The sequence below is a fragment of the Mastomys coucha genome, unplaced genomic scaffold (assembly GCF_008632895.1).
Source record: "Mastomys coucha isolate ucsf_1 unplaced genomic scaffold, UCSF_Mcou_1 pScaffold13, whole genome shotgun sequence".
Lineage (NCBI taxonomy): Eukaryota > Metazoa > Chordata > Mammalia > Rodentia > Muridae > Mastomys > Mastomys coucha.
This window is the reverse complement of record NW_022196895.1, coordinates 17,506,352-17,530,252: the sequence shown is the minus strand read 5'-3', so window position 1 is coordinate 17,530,252 and position 23,901 is coordinate 17,506,352. Positions and strand designations below refer to the sequence as shown.

Sequence of the window (23,901 nt, the reverse complement as noted above, 5' to 3'; positions counted from 1 at the left end):
GTTCTCATCAGTGAGAGTTCAGCATACAGTCGTGTGTGTGACATGCCTGGACACAATTCCCAAGTTTCTTTCCATTCAAAAAGAAAGGCCATCCCATTCTGAGCCCCTTTCTAACAAGTATCCCCTTCTCCTCCCATCCTGGCCATTACCAGAAGTGAGTGGTGTATCTTGTTGACTCCATCCTCTCCTCCCCTTCTGGCTTCCACTCACTGGAATCTGCCCTCTGTGCCTTTCAACCCTCATTCGCTAGGCTTGCCAATGACCTGCTGACCACCTGTATGGTGTCCTTTCTCCCCCCTCTTGTGGCTTTCTGATACTTTTATCTGCTCGCGGCGGTACTGCTGCCTCCGCCTCTGCCTCTCCCCTCTCTTGGCTTCCCCCATTGCATTGTTCCACGAATCTGCTCTATGGGCAGTATGATGCAGTCATACTTGGTTTTCTCCTCTTCAGTCTTCCCGTGGGGGCCACCCTTATTCAGATTCTGTCAACAAGTACAAAATTTAATCCAAGCAGTGTTCACAGCCTTGAGCACCATAGTTTCTCCCAGCTCTCTTTAAATTTCTGTCTCTGTCTCTAACACAAGGTATTAATGTATGTCTCATAATCCGCCCTCCCAGACCACAGCATCACTGTGGTTATTAGATGTTAGATGTACCAGGTATCCAACATCATGCCATCTAAGCCTTTATTACACTCTTAACCTTGCTTCTCCAAGACTTTCTCACTAAAGTGTCCTATGAATTAATTCTCCTGCTATCTCAAATAAGCTCACGGTGTTCCCACAAACCTCTGCACATACATCTATTAATATACTTACTAATTTTTATTTTAATTGTATTTGTTTCCCCTCCTCATAACCAACTCTGGGAGTTATGTATTTTTGTATACTCAGTCATAGACACTTAACATGCATTTGAACTTCTAAGTAGAAAAGTGAAACTAACAGAGTCATTAGATTAGACTCTTAGAAACAGTAAGAATAGATGGTGGCTATGCCCTACCTATTAACACCAGGATAGACACCTATTACAGTTTTCTTCAAATCCTCACTATTAGATGTTTTCCATGGGTTAGATCCCAGGATCTTGAATATTCCTCCTACACCACCTAGGCTCTCAAAGAACAGTTTGCTATCTCTGCCTTTCCTTAAGTTAACTTTATATGTAACCCTGATGTCATCTATGCAAATACCAAGAACTAATGACACCACACTATCTGTGACAGATATTTGACAAGATCTAAAACGCCTGGATTTCATAGAAGGAAGTGAAGGTGGCCAGGCTCAGGGCACAGACAGGAACCATCTTTCATCCTGTAGCCTGGATAGGTATGGGTCTTCTGGCTTCTTAAGAGTAGGAGGCTGGTGCTAAGAACCTCTCTGAAGACATCGCCTCTAGACAGGCAAAGAGCAGCCATAATCTGATGGATGATCACCTTCACCTTAAAACTGAATGCTGACCCTCAGGTAGCCAGGGTCAGTGTTTGTTCCTGAGAACACAGATAGAGACCTTGTTGCCAGTTGAAGCTCGGCTTTGAATGCTGAGTATAAGGCTGACTACACTCACCTACCAGGCACAGGATGGCGTTTTACATACATACTCGGGAAGTGCTATTTGGAGGTGAGAATGCTGACAAATGGAGAATGCAGTCATTGTGTTTTCACCACATGACCATGCCCAAGTGTGATGGTGAAGATGTGGTGCTGCAGAAGCCTACACCCAGCCCACACAACTCGACATAGGAATTTCCACATTAGAATATAAAAAAGATGTGTATGGTTTAAATTTAAAGGTAGAAATGCTTTTTTTTTTTAACTTTAAAAAAAAAATCAGCCTGTTAATCAGCTAAGTTTCACCTGAAGCTCTGTGTAATTTATTCCTGCCAGAGGAGACAGAAGCCTAGGGTCTGTGTGCTCTAGAGAGTTATAACAGTAACGTCAGTCCATTCCATTTTGACTCCTGGTCTAATTAGATATACATGGAGGGTAAGTAACTGTAATAGCATGCTAGCCTAGTTCAGAAGCAGGGATCTATCCTGGTGGCAAGACAGAGCATGTTACCTTCAGGACTAGGCAGTAGGAATGGCCAATTAAATATGATGAGCCGGAAGAGACTAAAACAGAGGCGAGGCAGGGAAGCGCAAGGTGCTTCAAGCAACGGTGAATCTACCAAGAAAGAGGAGGAAGCAGGGCAGGGGGCAGGAGCACAGAAGGAGGAAGAGGAGTCTGAGGACCAACCAGAAAGACAGGTCAAAGCTAGTTTGCAAAGGCCTCAGGGAAGATCAGACAAGGCTGGCTCTCATCACTGGGCAAGAACATGGTGAAAGCCACATGAAGGAACGTGCTGAACATGTAGCACCTAAAAGTGAAATTGAATATGAGAGGAAGCAGGAGACAGGCTGCTTGACCCATCCCATGGGTCAGTCACCTTTTAATGCCAGATAAGATTCATTTATGGCACAGCTATCATCTTCTTGCATATAAGTGTCTCATGATGAATCAAATCAAGACACAAAAAAAGAATAGATAACATGAAAGACCCGTAAGAGCAATGAGAAGTATGGGGCACAGCCAACCCTCACTACTTATAACTTCCAAGGACCAGAATGTGTATGTCCCATCTCAACATGTAATCCTTCCCATAATATGCCGTGAAAGAAGAGCATCAGAGATGCCACATCTGCAACCCAAGTGGAAAGTGCCCAGCCACAGAGCTGTGGGCCTGTGGCTAGCCAGCCACCTCACCCACTGAGGCCTGCCCTTCCTGCCCGCCTGGGACAACAAGCCACTCGTTCTGCACCTTTGCAGAAAGATTTTTAGAATCCCAGTCCAGGATAAGTTGGAGCTTTTAATACTCATTTTCCCGAAGGACATTTGAAAGGAGCCTGATCTTTCCATGCTGACCTGAGTTAGACCCAGACCCCTTTCAGGAGTCCTGTGAAAGGTCCCAACACTGCCTGTGCCTCAGATTTCATTCTGAAGTTTAGCTTTAAACACTTTGTTAACCACAGTTTCCCTCGCACCAGTTTCTTTTCACTCTCTGCTGCCAGCCCTGGAAAGCTGTTCTGGACTGCCCAGCTATGAAGGTGCTGTCCGAACAGCCCCAGGTGCCTTTGGCCATAAGAACAGGAAGAGGGGATACCCTCAGGCCACATTCAGCTGCACATGGCTGCTTTCTTTGAGTTCCAATATTAAGGTCAGCCAGTTAATTTTAATTGAAATATACATCATAATAGTCGTCTCAGCACATTGCCGTTGACATATGAGGTTAGCTATTCCTAATGAAGTATCACACCTAATGACTGATTCTAAAATGGAGAATTGAACTCATCACTAATCTTTTTTCTTCACATTCCACTTAATTCTAATATTGAGAAGAACTCATTTGTTTTAAAAATTAAAATGTTAACCAGCTCCTCTTAAAAACAAAAAGACCCCAATGGCATATCAGCTGAACAGTCCCCCCAGTTTTCCAGACTCCATTATGTATGAGTTTTCTTTCTGTAGTTGCTCACCACTGCCACCTGTTTTATTGGAGGAATGCGGTGAGACAGGGCCTCACTATGTGGACCTTAGTTGGCCTGGCAATCGCTTTATAACCAAACTTGTGGAGATCCACCTGCCTTTGCCTCCAAATGGTAGAATCAAAATGTATACCACCACACCTGGCTCACCTTTTAATTTTTTAATTAATTTTCATTAAAATATAATTATGAGGTGAAAGAGACATATTCAAGGTTAAGAGAACTTGCTGCTCTTGCAGAAGACCCAGGTTCAATTCCCAGCACCCACATCGTGTTTCATAACCATCCACTTCTAGGGAATTCAATGCCCTATTCGTACTTCTTTGGGTGCCAAGCATGTATGTGTACACATACATACATGCAAGCAGAACACTCACATGTAAAATAAGATGAAGAAATCTAATAAAAACTAAAAATTATAATTGTTTCCCTTCATTCCTTTTTCTTCCTCCAACCTTCCCATTCCCCCTCAAAATCATGACCTCTGTCTATAATTGTTAATGTTACAAATATATATAAACATGTAACAAGTATATATAAATATATTTTTATATACATAAAAAATATACCACCTGCTGGTTCCTTTTCTGTGTTGTGTACTTGTACGTGACTGCCGAGCTGACCGCCTGATATTGGAAAATCAATTAGGGGACTCCTTCCTAGGGAAAGAGAACTCCCACCCTTAGTTGCTATAGTTCTTTGTATAAAGGGAGGACCCATAATCCTTCCCCTTCCACTGTAGCCTGTCTACTGGGGTTGTCCTTGTTCAGGTCTTATTTAGATAGCCATATTGTTGAGGCTTCATAGCTGCAACTTTCCTGCCATTTCTAGGAGACAATCTCACAGCAGGTCTCCAGGCCCTCTGGCTCTTAAATCTTTCCACCTCCTCTTCTGACATATTTCATGAGCCTTCATTCAGTGCAGGAGTTGTGTATCCCTTGGGATGCACCCCCTACCTGATCATGGTTATTCTCTGCATCGGGACCAGTTGTGGTTTTCTGTGATGTCCTGTATCTGCTGCGAAGAGGGCTCCATTGATAAGAGTTGCATTTCTGCAGCATACCCTGTTTCAAAGACTCCAAAACAAAACTTGTTGTAGCCATTGAGGAGGAAATCTCCTGCCCAAGTATTTAGCTTTAACTTGAGTGAAGAGCTCTCTTCTTCCCAGCCCAGTGCCAGGGCTAAGAGTTCCCTGGGTGAGAGCAGAGACCCCTGGGCTTATGCTGAAATACAATGAATGATGTTCTTTAAATCACTCCCAGTGGGTGTGGTAGGATATACTTGTGCTTCCAACATTTGGGAGGTGCAGGCAGAAAGATGGGTTCAAGGTCATCCCCCACTTCATACCAAGTTCAAGACCACCCTGGGCTATATAATAATTCTGTCTCAAAAAAAAGCTGGTTCCATCTCACTTAAATCAAGGCACTCCTTGTGATCCTGTGGCTTCCTTTTCTGGCTGATTTTCTTTGGCAAGGGAATGAGACCTGGGACTCCAGCTAGAGGCCCAGTGTATGGTCAACGAAAGAAGTGTATGTGCCACAGGAGGCTGGACATTCCACTTTCAGCATCTCTATCACCAGAGCTGTCACTTGCTGTCCTCATGTCCCTAAGACAAGTTGTTGAAGAAGAGACTGAAAGAAATGCTGGGACCACAGCCTGAAAGCAGGGGAAATATCTCAGAACTCAGCATGTTTAACAGAGTCCTGAATAGGCCATGGTTCAGGATGGCCTAGCACAACCAGGCATCGAGTGCCCCCTGCTGCCCAACATGGAAAAGGGCATGCCGAATTAGCACTTCTCAAGTAAGGACGAACTGGGGGAAACTCCTGAGACTAGAGAGGCTGTAAGGACAGTCACTGGTTGAAGTCCCAGGCCATCCTGGGTCACCTTTACATCCCCAGTGTAGAGTGGAGGTCATCTGACTGGGCTTTTACCAGTAAAAGTTCTACTCTGGAATTGGAGTGCTTTCTCGTGGTTCCCTCTGCATCTCTATGGTCCCTGGACCCATAACATAGCATTCACCTTGGAGTTTGTTAGAAATGCAGACTTACCCAGACACAGTAACTTCTGTCTGTAATCCCAGCTACTCAGAAAGGAAAGAAAAAGAAAAAGTAGTGGGACGCTTTCCTGAGACAGTATCTTACTATGTGGCCCTGGCTAGCCTCAAACTCGTGGCAGTCTTTCTGCTCTAGTCTGGATGCTGAGATTACAGACATGCACCACCCTGTCTGACTTCAAAAAACAACTTTTAAAAGGGCAGGTCATTTGCTCAGTCACTAGAATATTTGCCTAGCATATATAGTATCCATTAAAACATACACATAGTCCATTAACACACACATACACACACGTGTGTGCACACACACACACACACACACACACACACACACACACACACATTCGCATAGGAAATGTCAACTCTCAGACCCCCAGCCTGGATCTCTTAAATTCAAATATGCATCTAAACAAAGTTACTGTGATATTTATAAGGCACCAGACATAGCTGTCAGTGGAACTTTAACCTGGCAGAAGGCCCACCATTTTGGCCCAGAAGGCTCAATGAGGAAAGGCCACCAAGCCTAATGACCTAAATTTAATCTCAAGACCTACATGGTGGAAGCAGAGAATTGACTCCTATAAATTGTCCTCTGATCTCCACACAGATGCTATGGAACAGCTCACACATGCGTATGCACATGCGTGTCTGAGTATATTTACACACACAAAAGCAGTGTGAAAAAATAAAGTCCATATTTCCAAAAGTTTGGGTCACATTGTATTGCATATGGGAAATGAGCGTGACTCCAGCAGAGCCTGATCCTCTCCCGTTGTCATGGCTGACGCCATCACTGCCTCCACATCCCTGTCTGCTCCATGCATCCTGGTACCTCTCAAGCCTGTATTTCCCACTGCTTACTGTATTTCCACAGAAACTGACATCAACCAAACCATTTCTTTCCAGCTCAGTCTGTTTCCAGCAGTTTGTGTCAGGCTTCTGGTTTTATTGTGTGTGTGTGTGTGTGTGTGTGTGTGTGTGTGTCTGTGTCTGTGTCTGTGTCTGTGTCTGTATGTGTGTCTGTGTGTGTCTATGTGTGTATTGTCTGTGTGTGTGAATGTATGTCTATGTATGTGTGTGTGTTTGTGTATGTGTGTATCTGTATGTGTGTCTGTGTGTATTTGTCTGTGTGTGTCTATGTCTATGTGTGTGTATATGTATATATGTGTGTGTGTGTGTCTGTGTGTGTGAATGTGTGTCTATGTATGTGTGTGTGTTTATATATGTGTGTATGTGTGAGTCTGTGTATATGTGTGTATGTGTGTGTCTGTGGGTCTGTGTATGTCTATGTGTATCTGTGTATCTGTGTGTGTCTATGTCTATGTGTGTGTGTATATATATATGTGTGTGTGTGTGTATGTGTGTCTATGTCTGTGTGTGTCTGTGTGTGTCTATGTCTATGTGTGTGTGTATATATATATGTGTGTCTATGTGTGTATGTGTCTGTGTGTGTGAATGTGTGTGTCTATGTGTGTATGTGTCTGTGTGTGTGAATGTGTGTCTATATATGTGTGTGTGTCTGTGTATATCTGTCTGTGTGTGTCTATGTCTATGTGTGTATATATGTATATATATGTGTATGTGTATGTGTGTCTGTCTATGTGTGTGTCTATGTCTATGTGTGTGTGTGTATATATATGTGTGTGTGTGTCTATGTGTGTGTGTGTGTGTGTGTGTGTGTGTGTATGTGTCCTGCTTACCTTTACTGCTTAAAGCCCCCTGACCCTGCACATTGGAGCTATGCTCCCCGATCTCAGCCTCAGCCATCCACCCCACCCCTACCCCCTGCCTTAGTCATGCCAGCCTGTTGTTAACCTGGAGTGTTCTTTTCCCACGCCAGGTCAGGGAAGAATGCCGGCTCCTGAACGCCCCACCTGTGCCGCCCCGAAGTGCAAAGCCTTTGTCCACAAGTCCCTCCATCCCTCCTCGCACAGTCAAGCCAGTTCGGCCACAGACGCGATCTCCAAGCCCCACCCTGTCTTACTATTCTTCAGGGCTGCATAACATGTGAGTTCCCCCACCCTCGGCAGCCAGTTCGCAGGCCTTGGGAATATCACCTAGCAGCCGGGTGGGAGAGGAAATGCTGTTTGCCTTTTAAAAATAATTTTATAGAAAGGTCGTAATTGGGCCTCTACTCATTTTAACCTTGAGTGGAAGAGCTGGTGTCTTGTGCCACAGGGGTCTGTGAGAAGCCAAGGAGGGCTCCTCCTCTTAGCTGCAGTGTGTGAGCTGCTCTCTCTCCTTAGAAACCCCCTCTTGCACTTTTCACTTTGACACAATCGGGCAGTGCTTTCTACCAGAACCTCAAACTTAAAACTTAGCTCTCTGCTCTGACCCTGAACCCAGCAGGAATCCCTTCTTGGCTATGGCTACAAAGAAACAAAACAGACCAGCCCCATTTCTCTCAGGAAACGTTTAAGATCTTCTGCCAAACTAAGTGCCCATTTCGTCCTCTCTTTCCTGAGATATGGCAGTCTGCTCACCCGCCTTTCAGCATATTCTGGTTTCACTGTCAATCTTATGATGTGAAAATATGGCCACCAGGATGCGGGCAGCCCTAACCTGTTCTTGCTGTTTAATGTCTGTGTGGGCAGTGTTTGGTTTGGTTTGGTTTTGAAATCCTTAGCTATGTATGTAAATCTAGTGTTCAGAAACCAGGGCAAAGATGAGCATCGTATTGGAAGCATTTCTTCCTATCAGACCCTGGGGGACCCAGCGTTATGGGCAATGTTGATGTGGCTACATCCTTGTCTCTGGCATGCATGTAGGAGCCAGCTGTCACCACTCTGTCCCTCACCCTTGCCCACTGCAGACATTGTTCTTATGTTGGCCCAAAGCATGGTGTGAAAACTTTTCTTAATGTGAAGGTGCAGGCACTTACTAACAGCATTCTCTTATTAGCTAAAACATACATATTTATGTATGTACATATATTAATTTTTATCTCAACTGCAGCATTTTAAATTGTTATATACATATCCACGAGTACAAAGAACTTTACTGATTCTTTTTTTTTTTAAAAGCAGGTAATTTATTGAATTTAAGAAACACACACACACACACACATTCCTAACTATTCTTCTCACCTTAGAAATAACATCTATGAATAATTATAAGGAAAAGCTTGGGCTTTGAATTTTTTTTTTTTTTTTGACAGGGTCTCACTATGTAGGCCAGACTGGCCTGGAACTCACGGAGGGCCACCTGTATTGACCTCCCAAGGGCTAGGGCTAAGTTATTTTTTTACTAATTTCCTTTTCTGTGTTTGTTTGCTTCGTGAGCAGCATCACTCAGAGTGATACAAGTCCTCCCAACAGTGCTCCTGTCACCTGCTACCCCTGCACCCGAGTGAAGAGTGACTCTGTGGACCCCAAGTCCCCATTTGGAAGTCCTTCTGCTGAAGCTCTGTCCTCCCGGCTCTCGTGGCCCAACCATTACTCAGGAGCATCAGAGAACCAGACAAGGAGTGACTTTCTGCTCGATCCAAGCAGGAGCTACAGCTACCCCAGACAGAAGACACCTGGCACACCAAAGAGAACCTGCCCAGCCCCTTTTGATTTTGATGGTTGCGAGCTCCTGGGCAGCCCGCCCAACACGACCTCTGCAGAGTTTAGTTGCATTGGTGTCTCCAGTTGCCCCAAGTCGGCCAGCTATTGTCTGGAGAACTCTGAGGACAAGTCCCTTGCAGCTGGCATGACCAAGCAGAGCGTCTCCTGCCCTGCCTTACCCCCAAGGGCCCCAAAGCCAGTGGAACAGAAAGCCACCCCTGAAACATCTCCTTTGCCTCTGAAAATTGATGGTGCTGAGGAGGACCCCACAGCAGGGTCGCTGGACCTCGCCGAGGACCAGTATTTTGTCAGGAAGGGCATGCAGGACATCTTCTCTGTCTCTTACCCTTTCTCATCTCCGCTCCACCTCCAGCTGGCCCCCAGATCCTGTGGGGATGGTTCCCCGTGGCAGCCACCTGCTGACCTATCAGGACTCTCCATAGAGGAAGTGTCCAAGTCTTTGCGGTTCATTGGTTTGTCTGAAGACGTCATAGCCTTCTTTGTCACTGAAAAGATTGATGGGAATTTGCTTGTTCAATTAACAGAAGAGATCCTCTCAGAGGATTTCAAACTAAGCAAACTACAGGTAAAGAAAATACTACAGTTTATTAATGGCTGGAGGCCCAAGATATAGCCAGATGGCCCCATCTGTCATGAGACAGCTAAGAAACGTGCTGGAAGGGGTGGGCTAGGACACAGATTCATGTTTTTGCACTTAAAAACAAAACAAAACAAAACAAAACCTTCTCTGTAAATAGAGATAAGAGAAAGTCTTACTATGCAGATTCCGTTTCCGAATGGTGAACAGGCTATTTTGTACATCAATAAAGATGCTATACAGAACACTTAGAGGTGTGCCTTGTACATCACTCAACATTCAACAGCTGCTAAAAGAACTGAAGTCATATCCAGAGAACTCATTTGTACCCCAATAGGTCTTGGAGAAGGCATGGTATTTATCACAAAACAGCCAAAGCTGAAACACATAGACACTTGTGAGCAGTTTGCGTCCTGGGGAGTCAACCGGGACAGTTCATTGTATTCTGTGGCTTGCTTTGCTTCCTGCCGGTCGTTTTCCTCCTGTGCCTGACAATGTTAGTGGTGTGAAATGACACTTTAATGTCCTATGCTTGGTGGAGATCTTTTTATCAAAAGGCATTTTCCAAAAATCATGTTTTGATAGAGGATATTTGGTGTCCTTAGGAATGACACAAATCGTGACCATTACATTTAGTCTGTAACTGCTGCTAGTTTCATTAAGCAGAGGAAAAGAAAAAAAGAAAAACAAAAAGGTATGTGTGTGTGTGTGCAGTACACACAGATGTGTTTTAGTGTAGTTTTTTAATCTGATATTTTAGATAACATCTTTGTACTTTATAATATCCACTGAGGTTTCCAGGCTTTTAACTGAGTGGATTCTCTCAAGAACAGTTGGCTTAACGATCCCAAAGAGTCTCAGAACCTGACCTTTGCAGCTCGGCCTCCTAGGCTCCAGCCTTGAAAACTCAGAAGCAATTAGGAAAGATTCTGTTGAAGAATTTAATGTGCTTTGTAAGCCCATGAGAGGGCCGATTCTTGCATATCTGTGCTGACATTTGGGGAAATGACAGCTACTTCGGAACCTTCATCCCGTCCTCCTGTGTGCCCCAGTGAGAGGTCTGAAAAGCCTTTCTCCACAAATGTGAGGTCTGCTCGCACACCTCTTATGTTAGGAAACCTTGTGACTCAGACAGACCAACTCTCTATTATATATGCCTTATCTCTGCACTGATCCTACGATACCAGTAAGAGTACTTGCTAATTCCATGGTCGACCCCTTTCTCCTCTTCTAAGAAACACTAATTATCATACTCCTCTTATGAGAATTCCAGAACATGTCTAAGAATTTTGCTAAATGTGATTAAATACCCTAAAATATACCATCACTTCCTTTCTCTTGACTGTTTGAAGGCATTCTAACCTCAAAGAGTTCCTTTTTTTTTTTTTCTGAGCAACTCGGGGACTCCATCCAGTCCCTGAGTCTGTCCCTAGATTCTCACTGGGTAGACATCCTGTTAGTGATGCACACCTGGGCTGCTCAGGTAAGATGGTCTGACCACCAGGAGTCGGCGTGTCCTGAATGGATGACCATATTTCATCATGTCTTCCTGTTTACCAAAAAAGAAAAACCCACCGGTCATGTGGGTTTTCATTTGCAGCCATGTGAAGTACATCATTATTTCTTGCCATTAGAGATCTGCTTAATTCCATCTTGTGATAGAGTTGAGATGAATTGATACTTAGTCTAATTTCTCATCTCTGATCTCATTACTAAGAAATGGCTTTTATCCCTTCCTAACACAATCCAAATGTAAATACTACACTGCAAATAAAAAGAATTGTCCATAAAACAGGCAACTGGAATGCTTCCAGAGTCAGTCATGAATCTGTGAAGTTTCCATACTGCCCTCTCACACCCAAGACTCATGGAGAGTCTGTTTCAGAAAGCAGCCCTCTAAGACTATACTTTCAGGGATCATTTCTATAGTTTGCAGAAAGCAGCCCTCTACGAGGGGAACTAACTCCTTAGAAAGTTTAACCTATCCTGAGAAAATTAACTTCCCTTGAGAATAAAGACAGACAGTTTGCAGTGGAGACACTGCAGGTCCCCACTGGAAACCCTTGCTTTATCCATCCTCCGGCACCCAGCCTTTGGCCATGATTCTCAAATTCAGAAGCAAGCCCTAAGTTTGGTTTGCATTTGCTGTGAAGGTTGCCTGTGTAAACAACTGATCCTTACACAAAACAAGATTGTCAGTCTTCTTTTAGTTCATTTGCTTTGATCTTGACATACTTATGTCAAGTCTGTTTCGATTGGAATCCTGGAGCTTTCCTTAGAGCAAGGACTGGTCCTGGGGTCATACATTCATTGTACATGGCATAAGCACCCTCTGTGCCCGACCCAAGGCTGAGAAAAGTCCTAAGCTCTGCCCTCTTGGAACTCGAAATCACAATTGCTGATAGTGTATATGTGAGAAAGAGACTATGAACATTTCCTGGAAGCTGGATGCATGGAGAGTGATGTGTCCCATCTTTAAGGAGCCCACAGATGGACGCAATGGCAGGTGCCTCTAAGACATACAATAAATCCCCCAGACATTGGCAAATACCCCCTGATACTTGTAATATATTAAAGGAGAAATGTATCTGTCTCCCCTGCTCCTATTTTCTTTTACTGACTTGGGATTTTTTTTTTTAATGATAATCAGTACTGGCATTTCTAAAAGCCACATATAAATATAACTGCCACCTCTGAGCTGAGCACCTGACTGAGGAGGATCCTGACTAGACAAGGAATTCATAAGAAGCCAGAGAGAATCAGACAGGCTACACAGAGCAGAAAGTAGAAACAGCCCTTGCCTTCCACATCCTAAAGTGGAGCCTCTTCCAAAACCAGCCAGGTCAAGACAGTACCTCCACTAGTGGCAGATTCCCTACCGTCCAGTGAGGGACAGTGGTACTTGTGGAGAAGTGCTATCTAAACAGGATCTCTGGGGGAATCCTTAAACCCACAGCTAAAATCATCTTCCTGCCCCTGCCCTGTTGGAAGAGAATGTGTTGGCAGTAAGCCAAGCCAAGCAGCTAAAATGTAAAATACGAAGTCAGTTCAGAGAGAAAGCTCAACTGTTCACCCACCGCTTCCTTCACAGAATCTTCCAGACGCCTGCAAGTTCTGTCTTTAAGTTGAACTGCTCCAGTTTATGAACTGTGAAATGTCCACATCTACTCTCTCTCAGCCCACACAGACCATTCAAATTTATGAAGTTGTATCAAACTGCCCATTCAGCTAAATTGGAGTGTTTATTCCTGTCCTGCAGAAATGCCACAACCTTCTGGGAAATGTGACAGGCCATTCCAGCTGATCAGATACATAAACAACCTCCGTTCACGCTGCTGAGCCACCTGCACATCATCCATATGCCCCCTTGTGGTGTTCAGGGGCCTGGGAGTGGATGGATGGAGAACTCATCATTTTCCTAGTGCTTTGTGTAATTAATCAAGCCCCATGCCTATCTTCTGTAAGTACATACCCTGAATAACAAACTGGGAAACAAAAAGTTCTCCAAGGAACCCAGGATATTTGAGTTGCAGTCTACCAGAAAAAAAGTGCCATGTATTGGACACACGAGGCTTTGAGAAACATGTCTATTGTATGAATTCCCACTGCTTTACTCGAAATCTGAAAGCTGCTAAGGCAAAAGAATCAAAGGCCCAGAGGACAAATAGTGGAAACGGAACTTTTGTTATCCTGTAGGTTTGCAATGTAGGATTCTGTGGCCGTATCATGTCAGGTCACATTTCTGGGTTTTCAAGAAGTCTTGTTTTCCACTTTGGCCACTGTGATAGCCAGAAACAAGCGTGAGTGTGCTTCAAGCTAGATGCAAGTGTCGTCTGCGCTTGTCTCCCTCTGCCCACCTCCGAGTCTTTGTAATAGAGCTTAGCAGATGTTGAGCTCCTTTGGTTTACAGTCTCCTGTAGGATAGGGTTTCCATAGTTCCCTAGCCATAAACCTGCCCCCCGTTTTCATATGTTCTATTTGGAATCGTGTTTCAGCTAGAACTAGAAAGAAAGGAAAGGAGGATGGAAGGAAGAAAGAGAGAGAAAGAAAAGAGAGAAAGAAACCCCCTAGAACTTGGGGCATTTTCCTTCACTTAAGTGGAAATTGTATTTTCTAAGAATTTGGAAGTCTCTGTACAGTTTCTGGGCTGGGAGAACAGTGGGTTCCTAGCCACACATCAGCAGTTCATTGTGTTGCTCTCTGGAGCATTATTTAATGGGCCCAATGTGTACCTCAAGATAAATGCAGTATATTATGTCTAAAAAAGAAAAATCCATTGTCTGTTGATTTAAAAGGTTCTGAAATGTCTATAAATAAAGAAATTTTCAAGGTTGCTCTTGCAGTCTTTCCTGAGTGAGTCAGACCTAGTACTGGCTTTTCAAAGGCCTCATTCCCTGGCCTCTCGGGCCTAGGGAACTAGAAAGGGATTCCTAATGCTGCAAACTCCATTCTGAATTGAGATCCAAGACAAAAGCTGTGGTCCATAGAAGCTCAAAGCCAGACAACCCCATGACACTCAAAGAGGACCCCATACCTGTGTGGTCAAAGGGCAGAGAAGACACATGCAGATGCCGCTTTAATTTGGAAGGAAGTGTAGTGTCCCAGTGAGAAGGGCGCTGATGCAAATTCCTATCTTTGGCTTTCTTGTTATCAAGTGATACAGTCATAACCCTAGCGGAAATGCTCCAGGATGCTGGAGAAGGCAGTTCATCCTGCTGTGGCAGTTAGGTGTCATGAGGAGGCTAGGGAACGGCAGGTGGAGTTTCTGTCGTTCTCCACTAATGAAATCGCTTCCCAACACCTGATCTCCCAATCAGTAGCATGTCTCAGTCACTCACCCACCTTTTCCTAAGCCTTCAGTCCCACTCTCCCATTCCACAGGAATGAGTAGCTGCTACCCTGGATTGCAGAGTCAGGCACCAAAAGAACCATATTCATGACCAAAACTGATGGTTCTCAAGCTGGATGTAGCTAAGAAATTGGAAACTAGAAATAAGTTGTGAGGATTACAGGTCCTTTGATTCCTATATAACTAGCGTTAGAAGAGGCATTATCTGCTGAAAAAATTAAGTGGAAGATACATTGTAACTTTGCCCACATGACTCCCCCTTTTGATGCCCTCTCACCTCAGTCCCTTCCTGCTTGGATATATTGTCCATATGCTTTGGGAATTATTAGGCGTCATCACCAGGTTATGTAGGTTCTGCTCCTTTGTGATGAGAAAGCAGCCTGTGTGTGTCCCATCCACCTGCCCCTATGAGCTGACCTCCATTCTTTGGCCTCCAGAGTCTTCAGGGTTAGAGGACTCTTGAACAGACATGCCATGACATGTCTGATGGTGGCCAGTCACTGTGACATGAAGGCATCAGCCACAGAGTTACGGGATGGAGCTAAGCCAGATGAGGTCCAGAGAATGAAGCTCAGTGGGAAAGCATGGGCCCAGCATGCCTGGAACCCTCAGCTCAGTCTCAGGCACCCAAAATCAAAGTCAAATGAATGCCATCCATGGCACTCACACCGAGCAAATAAGAGTGAGACACAGCTTGACTTTTGTGACTACTGACAAATGCAGCAAGAATTTCTTACAATGAGGACATTTTTTCTCCTACATTGTATGCCAGTGACTTCCCTGTAGTGATGGATGTAAAAATGAGCTAAGAGCAGTGTATCCCGCAGAGGGCCACAAACATTCTCTTCAAGAGATGCAGGCAACTGAGATAGAGAGTACATGTGGTGGGGTGTTTAGGCTATTCGTGTTCTCAGGCCCAAGTCAGTGGGGGAGGATAGCACAGGTCTGTGTCCTCCAAAACTCAGTCACCCAGGAGACATATCACAACAGGGTTTTAAAACAAAGGGAAACCCATACTCTTAGCTTCAGAGAAATAAAACTCACACTGTCAATCCCTCCGGAGCACACGTGGGCTGTAATTAAAATAAAGGAGAGAACTTGGATCTCCATCTTGTACTCATTCCATTGCAGCCACCTCCCGGTTTCCCCAACTCTTAACTTCCATAAATGACTGAACAGCCTTGTGATGTATGGGTGTAATGCCCTGACCTGATCTGCTACCTTCTGTCCTACAGCTGAAAAGTCAGTGGGGAGGACAATCCTCTACTGATCCTCCCCAGTTGATGCTAGAGTCGAGAAAACTAGCTGAGCGTGGTGGTGCACACCTGTAATTCCAGCGATTGAGAAGCTGAGGCAGAGGTGTGTCTGTAGGTTCAAGAGCAGCCTGTACAGCACACCCTTTGTCCAAAAACGAAAGGAAGAAAGAAAGAGTGGAGAAGGGAAGGAAAGGGAAGGGGAGGGGAAGAGAGGGGAGGGAAGGAAAGGAGAGGAAAGGAAAGGAAAGGAAAAACTCCTGTTTATAAAACAAACTGTACTGAAGGGGTGGTTAAAATCCCAGACAGCCTGAATTCAGTGCCCAGTACCCACGCCAGGCAGCTCACATCACCTGTTAACACTAGCTAGCTCCAGAGCTAGTGTTCCCTTCCACAGGCACTGCGTGGCAAATAATACTTATAAGTCGAAAAATCTTTCTTTCTTTAAAGAGGCTCTGAGTACATTAACTCCTTCATTCAAAACAATGACTCGGTAAAGGTACTAAATAAGACCGGTCTGACTTAAACATTAAATGGTTTTCAGATAACCTGTACACACACTTCCGTTTGGCTGTATCCAAGCTATCTGCAAGAAACAGCTCACGAAGGGAACCAAGGCTGAGAGAAGCTGCAATACCAAATATTGCCACTAGGTGACAGGCTCTTCCATCCATGACTGCTGCAGGCTGGCTCCAGCCAGTTCCTGATAGGCAACAATGACAAGCCAATGATCAGAATGTTTTCAATCCTCTTCTGCCAATCCTGTTTTTTACACTCGTCAGCCAACAGCACCGGAATCCTGATGTTATGGAAGTTAGTAAACAGATGTGGCTCAAGAAAAACAAGGAATTAGGAAGCAGGGCACTGTGTGGCTTTTCAAATGAGGTGTCCACACGAAGGGGCCCGGAGCGCGACGTTCAAAGCACAAAGCTGTTTAGTTCTGGGGCCTGCTACGGCTCACGCCAGAGATATGACACCCCCTTCTGGCCTCAACTAGCTGCACTCACACTTAATACCCACACAACACAGGCATGATTAGTGATCCATAGTTTTGCATAGTCACGCTTGCCTAACGTTTTCAAAGTTTGTTGATTTGGGAACGAATGTCACGGAGAAATCCAACTGCTCTAAGAAAGCACACTGTGGGCTGCCGACTTCGTGTTTCTTCTTCACGTTATCCCTACTGCCCTAGTTTGCTTTCTGTTGCTGGGATAAACGCCGACCAAGACCAACTTGGGGAGAAAGGTGTTTATTTGACTTACAGGTGACTTATAGTTGACTCCATTGTGGACTCAAACCAAGAGAGAAACTGGAGCAGAGCAACACGACTGGCTTGCTCCCTCTGGCTTGCTCAATTACCTTTCTCAGTGGGCTGAGCCTTCATCAATTAACAATTAAGAGACACTCCCACAGGCAAGTCTAGGGGTGGTGGGCAGTTCCTCAACTGAGGCTCCCTGTTGTCAGGTGTGTCAGGTTGATAAAAGCTAACTCGACAGGTACTGGGCATACTAAGGTCTTTTCTGTCCTGCGTCTGTAGGACAACAGGACTCCAGCAGCCTGGAGAGGTACCCTATTTTCCTTCTGAATTTGAAAATGTTCAGCCATGCAGGTAGTTTTACAAATGAAACAAATGCATTCTTTTTTTTTTTTATCATCTATGGTTATTGCGTATAGTGTAGTGTGTGGGTGCACACACATTCTTCATGAGACTTAACGGCTTGAGGCAGGACCGCTTAGGAACCTTTATCCAAAATCTGAGCCCCAGAGGACTTTTAGCTTCAGCCCTTGGATCTTGCTGTACTTGACCCCCAGAGCAGCAGGTCCCGTTTCTCCATGGACAGCTCTAGCCCCTGCCTTCTTACTACCCACTACTCACACAGTGCTATAGTATGCAAGTTGTTAGCTCAGTGTTTACCTGATCGCCTGACCCCAAGTGGAGACAATCTATGAAGCAGGTCACTTCATTTTAAGTCTTTATTTTCCTTAGATGAGAACGCCACTTGACTTCCTTGTCCCCCTGCTTGGGTCTGAATACACCAGCTCCCTGGAGCACATTGTTCAGAAGGAAGATTTCCCCATATTCACATCCTGGGTGATGGAAAGATCCAGATGTTATCTGTTCTGGATGAGGAAATGCAGTGTGCTGAAATACCATTATGATGGCCACATGGGAAGACCCGTGACCCACCCGTGACTCAACACAGAAATAACTAATTTCTCTTTTCCAGATGAAATAAGAGAAAAGAAAATGAAAGGTCGGTGAGCTCTCAGGACTATCCCCAATAAAAGCTTGAGGGACAGGTATTGTGACTAGCCCTGGCAGCTTCTTTAACAGCCATGTGCATTGTTTGTTTGTTTGTTTGTTTGTTTATTGTACCCACCACACTTACAGATCCCACCTTCAACCCACAGGCACCATCCCCTGCTGTCAGGAAATGAATTGGTCTGGATTTTTGTCTATTTGTTTCTGTGACAAATACCAGAGGAGAAAATTGAAAGAGAAAAGGACTAGTTTCGTCTCCATTTCTTTTTTTTTTTTTTTTTTTTTTTTTTTTTTTTTTTTTTTTTTTTTTTTGAGACAGGGTTTCTCTGTGTAGCCCTGGCTGTCCTGGAACTCACTCTGTAGACCAGGCTGGCCTCGAACCATCTCCATTTCTAATTCCGTTGTTCTCTATCCTATTACAGAGGAAGGCTGTGTGAGCACGGCCGCTCCCCTCAGGACAGCCAAGCAGCAGAGACAAAAAGGGGCAAGAGCAAGATGTTCTGCTTCTGAATCACATGCCAGTGACCTTCCTCCAACTGAAGAGAACAGAGCATAGCTTCAAAACCCATCCATCCAGCAGGAGTAGAATAGTAAAGAACACTGAAAAATGATCCGAGTTGTGCTTGCAGGCAGGAGCCTAGCTTGACTGTCCTCTGAGAGGCTCCATCCAGCAGCTGACTGAAACAGATGCAGAGACCCACAGCCAAACACTAGATGGAGCTCAGGGACTCTTATGGAAGAGTTGGGGAAATGATTGAGGGCCCTGAAGGGGATAGGAACTCCACAGGAAGGGCAACAGTCAACTAACCTGGACCCTTGGGGGCTCCCAGAGGGAACCCATCAAAGAGAATACACGGGCTGGACCTCCTAGGCCTCCCCACACATATATAGCAGATGTGCAGCTCGGTCTTCATGTGGCTCCCAAACAACTGGAGTGGGAGCTGTCCCTAAAGCTGTTGCCTGTCTGCGGAATCCATTCCCCTGGCTGGGCTGCCTTGTCTGGCCTGAGTGAGAGAGGAAGTGCCTAGACCTGAAGAGACTCGATGTGCCAGGGAGGTGGGGATACCCAGAGAAGGTCTCCACCCTGTCAAAGGAGAAAAGGAAGGAAGGATGAGAGGAGGTACTGTGTGAGGGGGGATCAGAAAGAGGGGGGTTGTGACTGGGAAGTAAAGTGAATAAATAAATTAATGGAGGGAGAAAAGGGATCCAGTGGAGCCCTTCCATGATGGTCACTGCATAGCTCATGTGAGCGTGGAGAATCACCATGAGTGGGGAGTCGAAAATGGACTGAAAGTAGGCTAACTTGAATGCAGAGGGACCAATTAAAAGGAAGTTACTCGTGCAAGAAATGATAGGAACTGGGTGAAGTGCTACTGGGGGGATGCAGAGGAATGGACCAACTCTAACACATTTGGGAAGCAATGCTTGAACTGGGCCAGCCACTGTGGCAGCTGATGTTTGGAAATGTGGGAGGTCCTCCCTAGGCCTCATGTGTCCTGTGAGTCTCACAAACTGTTGACCTTCTTCTGATACAACACGGTCACTAGCACCTGCGCTCACAGGCATCACTCCCCCACCACATCCATCCATCCACACAATTAAAAATAAATTCTTCTTTTAAAAAGAAAAAAGGACATCAGAAAGCTAATTAGCCTTCTTCTCCACGTGAAGACTGATATAAGGCAACAGCTGTGCAAAGGAGGGCTTTACCAGATAGCTCATCTACTAAGAGTGGGCTCCCAGCTTCCAAAACCATCATACATAAACTTCTGTTGCTTTAAGGACATCCAATCTACGGCATTTTCTTATAGCTGCCCGAAGAGACCTTTCTCAGGCCAGAATCCTGAACTCCTGAGTATAGAAATAAAATGGGACCTTTATCAACATACACTCCACAAGGAGCTCGCTCTCTCTCTCTCTCTCCCTCCCCCCCCACTCTTTCTCTAGAGCTATCTCTAACAGGATAGTACGTTAGAGATAGTGGTAAAAAACAATTAGCCTCATTAATTTCCTCACAAGTAGGAAAAGGATTTGATGTCCTTATTTTTTTTTAACAGTATAGTCAGATTATCTTAAAGAATCATGGTTACTGCTCTCTCTATATTGAACATACAGCACAGGCTTTGTTCTGTAGTAAGTGCCCAGTTGCCTGACTGAAATCTGACAAAATCTCCCCTTCAAGGTGTCCATTTCAGTTCCTTCCTCCGGGTGCCTGCCCTGCTTGAGTTCCTGTGTTGGCTTCCCTCAGTGGAATGTGATCTAGATGTGTAAGCCAAATCAACCCTTTCCTCACCCAGGTTGCTTTCGGCTATGTCTTATCAGGGCAATAGAAAAGAAAAAAAGAAACTAGAACATCCTGGTACCCCCATGAAAGGAACACAGGGATCCCAGGCCCTCCTTGTTAACAGTAACACAAACAACCGGAATAAATCGTACACTCCACAGAGAACCTCTCAACCTGGAAGAATGTATTCTCCTTTCCTCTAGCTTTAACAAGCTTACAGTCTTGGGAGCAGTAGGGAATAAAAAAAAGCCTTCAGGAAGCAAAAGCAAGACTTCATTTCCTTGAAAAGAGAGATGGAATCCAAGGGGGCAGAAGGCAAGGGGGCTTACAGCAGGCCAGCAGAGGGCGGAAAGCCAGTCCTTGTTACTGTCCTGACGCTGGCAGGGGAATGGCTAAGCAGCATTGACCTTTCTCCTGACAAGAATGAGCTGGCCTTTGGATTCTCTTTCCGAGGTCAGAGATTGCTCTGATTGCTCTTCATGGCTCCATAAACTAACACCTCACTCTGTCCGTGGTGAACAATGTAACAGTTTTTGGTTGCTTAGTGGGTGGGCTGATAAGTGGGTGAATGACTGCGTTGGTGTAGTTTTCAAACACATTCATTTTATACTTTTGACTAGGCGTAGGGGGCAGTGTGTACATGTGGGAATGTGTAGAGGCATTGCACCCCCTGGAACTGGAGTTACGGGAAGGTTGTAAACCAACTAACTGGAAGCTGGGAATCAAAACTTGGGTCCTGTAACAGAGCAGCAGGTTTCCTTAACGCTGGGCAATCTCACCCGCCCTAGTGGATTCATATGTAGCAAGTTCTTCCTTTCTTCTCCACCTGACACCTGCCTTTTCCTCCTGGCCTCCACCGCAGGATGCCTTGCCAGGCTAGCATCAGGAACACCCTAGCTTCCGTACCACAGGGCCATCCCTCCCACAAACAGATGCTCTAAGCAGGTGTCCCATCTTCCCACAGATGGTAAGCCATGTTTCCTTCTTCCCAGTGTTCCCCCGCCTGTTCCCTCAGGCAGTTGCTGCAGTTATAGTTGCCATTAAGTTAGTGAATTTAGGCATATTTTAAATTCTGCTTTTGAAAGTGAATTCTTCTATAGTGGTTTTTGTTATTGTTGTTTGTTTTATTTTGTTTGTTCTTTGGTATGGAAGATTAATGTTTACTAAATACCAAGTCTGTTGAAATACCTCTACTGACTTACTTTAAAATTTCCTTTTGTGACCAAATTGAAGCCTACCATTAGTTTTCAATCCAATGAAATGATATCAGCTTTCAGAAGACACAAGACAGCTTCTTCTAGCTTTTTTCAGTTTGTATGTCTCTTTTCTCATTCAAAATGATACAAAAAAGTTTTCAACTTAATGAATATATAATTCTCTCTAAATTATAATGTCGTTTACTTTTGATGGCTTGAAAGGTTCCCCTCTATTAGGTTCTCTTCTCTTCCTGTGTGAACAAGCAGATGTATTCTGCTGGTGCTAGATCCGCCTCAAAGCAGAAGGAGCATGGCACCCACTGGATGCATCTTTAATTCCCAAAGGCCGTTTCAGAGTTTCTCTTTCTAGTTTTTTCTCTTAGAAAACTTATAAGAGAACTCAAGTCCAAAAAAACAACCCATCGTAGAGTGTTCTGCCTGTGACTGAGAGAAGACAGGCAGAGGTTAACAAAAGCACAAAGAAGAAAGTTTAACTCATCCCACTCTACGGAAGGCAATTTCCAAGTAGCTTATCTGTTATGAAGATAACGTCATCCACACATTTATTTAATAGTTAATTAGAAGCATCTCTTAAAAGACTTCCCCAGCCATAATCCTGGCTAATAATATTGAACTGATGAGCAAAGACATCACACCTACGTGTTCGGCTGCTGCTGTGGCAAAGATCATGAAATTCTACAAAACTCAATCTAAATCGAGTTGTAAATCGCACAAATACCAGCTAATGGATAATGAGATTCTATTCTAATGTTGATAATGTGCAATGTAAGTGTTTCCTGTTTCTTAAATAGGATATCTTTGACCATTTAAGCAAGCCTTTAGCACCAGGCATCCACAGACACGAGTATATTAAAAAAGCCATTTTGTGTATGCCGCTTGGAGGTAATGAGAAAGTACTTCTCAATGGGACACGCTTAAGAGGAGACATCAATGTCTTATTAATAGGTGAGAGCATGCTGAGTTAATAGTGCATTGATAACTTATTTTTATTGTCCCCTCCTCATCACGCTTATGTGATTCCATGATGTAATATTAGCAAGAAAATAAAAGGCCAACCTAGCACAATTACTGTGTCATCATTTTCTAATATAAAGGCAGGCTTGCTTTTTTTAATGGAGATGTCTTTTAGCTGTGAGAACATCATTTGACCTTTTGCACGAATATATTATGTCCAATACATCAGCCAGATACCCCAAATTCCTCCGCTTGGTTCCTTACTTCCACAATTATCTCTCACCAGATCCAACTATTGATCTATTGAACATTCTAACAGCCTGAGTTATGGTCAGGATCTTTTTCTCCCTGGGTTGTTACCAGTCTTCCTCCTTGCCCTTGAGCATAGTTCCCTAAGCCAAGCAGAGCTTCAATAAAGCCTTTTGTCTAAGAACTTGTAACTATGGAATTGAGTCTCTACCTGCCATTAACTTAGCCCTCAATGATGGGCCCTCTGGTGGGCCGTTGGGGGTAGGGGGGATATAAAAGCACATGGTGTTAACTCTGCTTAATTGTAGAAACAAATCAAATATAATGACCCACCCCTTAGGAATGAAATCCTTACTGTGTGCACCCACACTGACAGAAGGAGAAGTGAGAGGCACTGGAACTGAAGTTGCCTGGGGGAGGGGCCACATTTGCACTATGCAGTCTACAAGCTGATTGACAGATTAAAATCTGTGACTAGACATCCGGATTGTTACAGGTTAAGAGCCAAATTTTGTTCCAGCTTTCTGCTGCCCCCTAAACAGCCATTCCTTACCCCTCTGCGTGTGACCCAACATCCCTGTGACTATTAGATAAAGCCTCTCAGACTATATAAACACGCCCCTAGCTTCCACCAACCCAAGGCTAAGAGTGTCACCTGATGCCATCTGAGACCCAGAGCAGAGCCCACCAACCTCGCTATGACACACTTATCTGCCTGATATTTCTTGCCAGCGCACTTGAAGGGTGTTTTGGTTTATGGCTCCCCAAGCTCTGTTACAAACACTTCTCTAATCCATTATCAGATTGAAGTGTGGAATCTGGGGTCTGTACCGGTGTTCCGGGCAAAGGTCACACTGGAATAAACTATCTCTTCTCTTTGAGGTGTGGTTTTTGTATTGACCTCCATCTTGACCTCAAGGGGCTCTCAGGAGAGTAAGGAGAGATAGGCAGGTACAGAAGCCAGTGCGCCAGAATGATTCATAGCAGAAGGCGGAACAGAATGAACCAGGACGGCAGTACTTCTCTGTGTGCTTCACACGGAGACAGGGTTTCTCTGTGCAGCCCTGGCTGTTCTGGAACTCACTCTGTAGACCAGGCTGGCCTCGAA

At 44.7% G+C, this 23,901-nt stretch overlaps 1 protein-coding gene across 2 annotated transcripts in view; it reads left to right on the top strand.

Annotated features, from left to right (window-relative positions):
- Positions 1-14,057, top strand: part of Garem1 (GRB2 associated regulator of MAPK1 subtype 1) — a 176,820-nt gene extending 162,763 nt beyond the window's left edge. For both annotated transcript variants that reach the window (XM_031365066.1, XM_031365065.1), the window contains exons 5-6: positions 7,419-7,585; positions 8,863-14,057. In XM_031365066.1, the coding sequence (XP_031220926.1) occupies positions 7,419-7,585; positions 8,863-9,760 (1,065 nt within the window). In that variant the 3' untranslated portion in view covers positions 9,761-14,057. The remainder of the gene's footprint in view (positions 1-7,418; positions 7,586-8,862) is intronic.
- The last annotated feature ends 9,844 nt before the right edge of the window (positions 14,058-23,901 follow it).